At 40.2% G+C, this 3773-nt stretch overlaps 1 protein-coding gene across 2 annotated transcripts in view; it reads left to right on the top strand.

Moving 5' to 3' along the window:
* Positions 1-255: 255 nt before the first annotated feature.
* Positions 256-3773, top strand: part of LOC109864826 (rho guanine nucleotide exchange factor 37) — a 25322-nt gene continuing 21804 nt past the window's right edge. Inside the window, exons 1-3 of one of the 2 annotated variants that reach the window (XM_031798017.1) lie at positions 256-718; positions 865-1374; positions 3691-3773. The exon at positions 3691-3773 is cut by the window's right edge and continues 321 nt beyond it. In XM_031798017.1, coding sequence (XP_031653877.1) covers positions 3702-3773 — 72 coding nt within the window. In that variant the 5' untranslated portion in view covers positions 256-718; positions 865-1374; positions 3691-3701. Of the gene's footprint in view, positions 1375-3690 lie in introns of both variants that reach the window. The other variant, XM_020452802.2, reaches the window with a different exon arrangement.

Consider the following 3773-nt stretch of genomic DNA (forward strand, 5'->3'; position numbering starts at 1 on the left):
AGGAATGGTCCAAAATTCACCCAACTTATTGTGGGAAGCTTGTGGAAGGCTACCCAAAACGTTTGACCCAAGTTAAACAATTTAAAGGCAATGCCACCAAATACTAATTGAGTGTATGTAAACTTCTGACCCACTGGGAATGTGATGAAAGAAATAAAAGCTGAAATAAATCATTCTCTCTACTGTTATTCTGACATGTCACATTCTTAAAACAAAGTGGTGATCCTAACCTAGACAGGGAATGTTTACTAAGATGAAATGTCAGGAATTGTGTCAAATTGAGTTTAAATGTATTTGGCTAAAGTGTATGTAAACTTCCGACTTCAACTGTATACTAGTACTACAATCTACTGCTGTAGAAGTAGTAGGCCTACTGTAATTCTTCTACAATCTGCTATACTGTACATTGAAATGTGATGAGTGGAGGATATTTAGTCTGAAGCATATTTTTATCCTATGATCATTAGGACCGACCCATCAGCCATTCAGTATCCTACTATCCCTGGAATCCAAGTTTCCTCCCTGGTCAATGGAATATTTACGTTTTAACACATGGGATTATTGCTGTTTCCTGTTGTAAAATTAGCAATGAGTTATCACCTGTACTTGTTTAACAAGTTATCACAATGATGACTGAACTGTTAATTCATCAATTTACGCAGCATTCCTTGGCCCAGTTCCAATGTTATCAACTCGGATCCATTTTCTTTCAGTGCTTGTGAGTTCCTTGTTGGGCCTGAAATGTTTGTTAGTTGAATTGTTTCTCTGTAAATAACTGACAAATTGCATCACCCTCAAGATAAACATTTACTGTAAACTCCATATGATTTTGTCTTGTACTCACACATTTCTAAATTCTTACAGGTGGAAAATCTGTACCATTACTTGGGTGGCAATTGGCATTGAATTCCCTTTGAGCTTTTGTTTCCTGTGAGAAAACCTCAATCTGCATGGTGCTGTCTCTCTACTGGCGGGCCAGCCTTTCTTCTTGAATGGGTGCCAGCCAATGAGCTTCCTCCTGAGCAGGCGTCACTCCCTTTTCACCGGCTGCTGCAGTCAATCAGCTTATTCAGCACAGAGAGGATATGTGCTGTGTGTGCTCAGGCCTTTCCACACTGCTAAAAGCCTACAACCTCCCTATCTGCCTCCCACTTTACCCCAACAAACATCCCATGCCGCTGACCCTCCCATCCCCCATTCCCCCACAAGCCTCCACTCACACCCATGCCACAGCTCTGTTAGTGAGTGAGTCAGTGGAGAAAGTTACAGCAGTCTCTATGTTGGTGTGTTTGCCAGGCACTCGACAGCAACAACCGCAGCACAATCCTTTGGCCCGCCAGCCCCGCTGAGTCTGATCCCAGGCCTCTTCTCAAGGTAATATGCTTTAATGGTTGTTTTCTGCTTGGCACTGTCACTGAGAACCTGATATTTTCAGCCTGAGGTGAGATTGTTGTTGATGTTGGATTATTAAACTAGTAATCCAGAGACCTGTTTTATGATGGTGGTGTGTATGTAATGTCTGTATTTCTAACCACCTTTATTAATTAACATTATGACTCATTAGGTAGATCACTTTGTTTTGATAACTTTTTTGTTCAGTGGTGAACCACAGCTAAGTCAACATTTTTTTCAAGTAATTTTGCTGCTGAATCACAACCACTGACTGTCACTCCACACATTTCTAGTCAGTATTCCCATAACATGAATGAGTCAAAGACGGTGCCTATAGTGCCTTCAGAAAGTATTCACACCCCTTGACTTCATTCACATTTTGTTGTGTTACAGCCTGAGTTTATATAGATTAAATTTAGATTTTTTTTGTCACTGGTTTACACACAATACACCATTTTATGGCAAGCCTAAATAATAATAATACAAATGTGCTTAAGTTGCATGGACTCACTCTGTGTGCAATAATAGTGTTTAACATGATTTTTGGATGACTACTTCATCTCTACCCCACACATACAATTATCTGTAAGGTACCTCAGTCGAGCAGTGAATTTCAAACACAGATTCAACCACAGACCAGGTAGGTTTTTCCAATGCCTCGCAAAGAAGGGCACCTATTGGCACAGTAGATGGGTTAAAAAAACAGACATTGAATATCCCTTTGAGCATGATGAAGTTAATTACACTTTGGATGGTGTATTAATACAACCAGTCACTTCAAAGATACAGGCGTCCTTCCTAACTCAGTTGCTGGAGAGGAAGGAAACCACTCTGGGATTTCACCATGAGCCGAATGGTGACTAAAACGGTTAGAGTTTAATGGCTGTGATTAGAGAACTGAGAATGGATCAACAACATTGTAGTTACTCCACAATACTAACCTAATTGACTGAGTGAAAAGGAAGCCCGTACAGAATAAAAAAGTATCCAAAACATGCATCCTGTTTGCAAAAAGGCACTAAAGTAATATTGCTAAAAATATGGCTTAAGCAATTCACTTTTTGTTCAAAATACAAAGTGTTATGTTTGGGACAAATCCAATACAACACATTACTGAGTACTGCTCTCCATATTTTTCAAGCATAGTGGTGGCTGGATCATGTTATGGGTATAATTGTAACCGGTAAAGGAAATGTCATCTCCATCACCGCTCCAATATCAACACATTATGTGAAAATGTCACGTCTGGTTTTTTTTGTAAAAAAGAGCGTAAGAAAGCTGTTTACAATGACATCCACCAATGAATAGGCAATGCCTATGCACACCGATGTCATTGGAAACACTACAAAACTTTGAAACGTGCCATTTTCACATGTTTACGTTGGGGTGGTGCTGGAGATGATTAAGTTGAAAATTGGTGACATTTACCTTTATTAAGGACTGGGGAGATCTTTGGGATAAAAAAATTATGGAATGGAGCTAAGCACAGGCACATTCCTAGAGGAGAACCTGGTTCAGTCTGTTTTCCACCAGACATTGGGAGATGAATTCACCTTTCAGTAGGACAATAACCTAAAACACAAGGCCAAGTCTATGCTGGAGTTGCTTACCAATAAGACAGTGAATATTACTGACCGAGTTACAGTTTTGACTTAAATCCACTTGAAAATCTATGGCACGAACTTGGAAAGGGTTGTCTAGCAATGATCAACAACCAATTTGACAGAGCTTGAACATTTTGAAAAGAATACTGGGCAAATGTTGCACAATCCAGGTGTGGAAAGCTCTTAGAGATACACAGAACGACTCACAGCAGTAATCGCTGCTAAAGGTGATTCTTCAAAGTATTGAATCTGGGTTGAGTACCTAAATTTGATATTTCTTTTTTTTAATACATTTTCAAACACTTCTAAAAACATGTTTTGACTTTCTCATTATGTGGTATTGTGTGTAGATGGGTGATTAAAAACAACAACAATTTAATACATTATGAATTCAGGCTTTAACACGACAATGTGGAATAAGTCAAGGGGTTTGAATACTTTCTCAAGGCACTGTAAACCTGATTACATTGATTGATTGAAATCTGCTCAAAATGGAAATTGCTTTAGCAGCAACAGCTTTGTAAAAGCAGGACCATGTTGTGCGAACACATGGTGTTCCAGCTCAAAGGGCAGGAAACAATGCAGAGTATAAGCCATTCAGACCCACTATAATAGCCCTGCCACTGGCTGCTACTACTGGGTGGGATATAGACCTCAGGCCCCACATGGAGCTAACCCCCTATTTCTCTGACAGACAGCCTCGGCATGGAAAGCCCAGTGAGGGCTGAGCCAGCTACCCCAACCCTGGCTCCCCCAGCTCCCCGAAACCATACTCCT

Source organism: Oncorhynchus kisutch, linkage group LG19 (assembly GCF_002021735.2).
Source record: "Oncorhynchus kisutch isolate 150728-3 linkage group LG19, Okis_V2, whole genome shotgun sequence".
NCBI classification, from domain to species: Eukaryota; Metazoa; Chordata; class Actinopteri; order Salmoniformes; family Salmonidae; genus Oncorhynchus; species Oncorhynchus kisutch.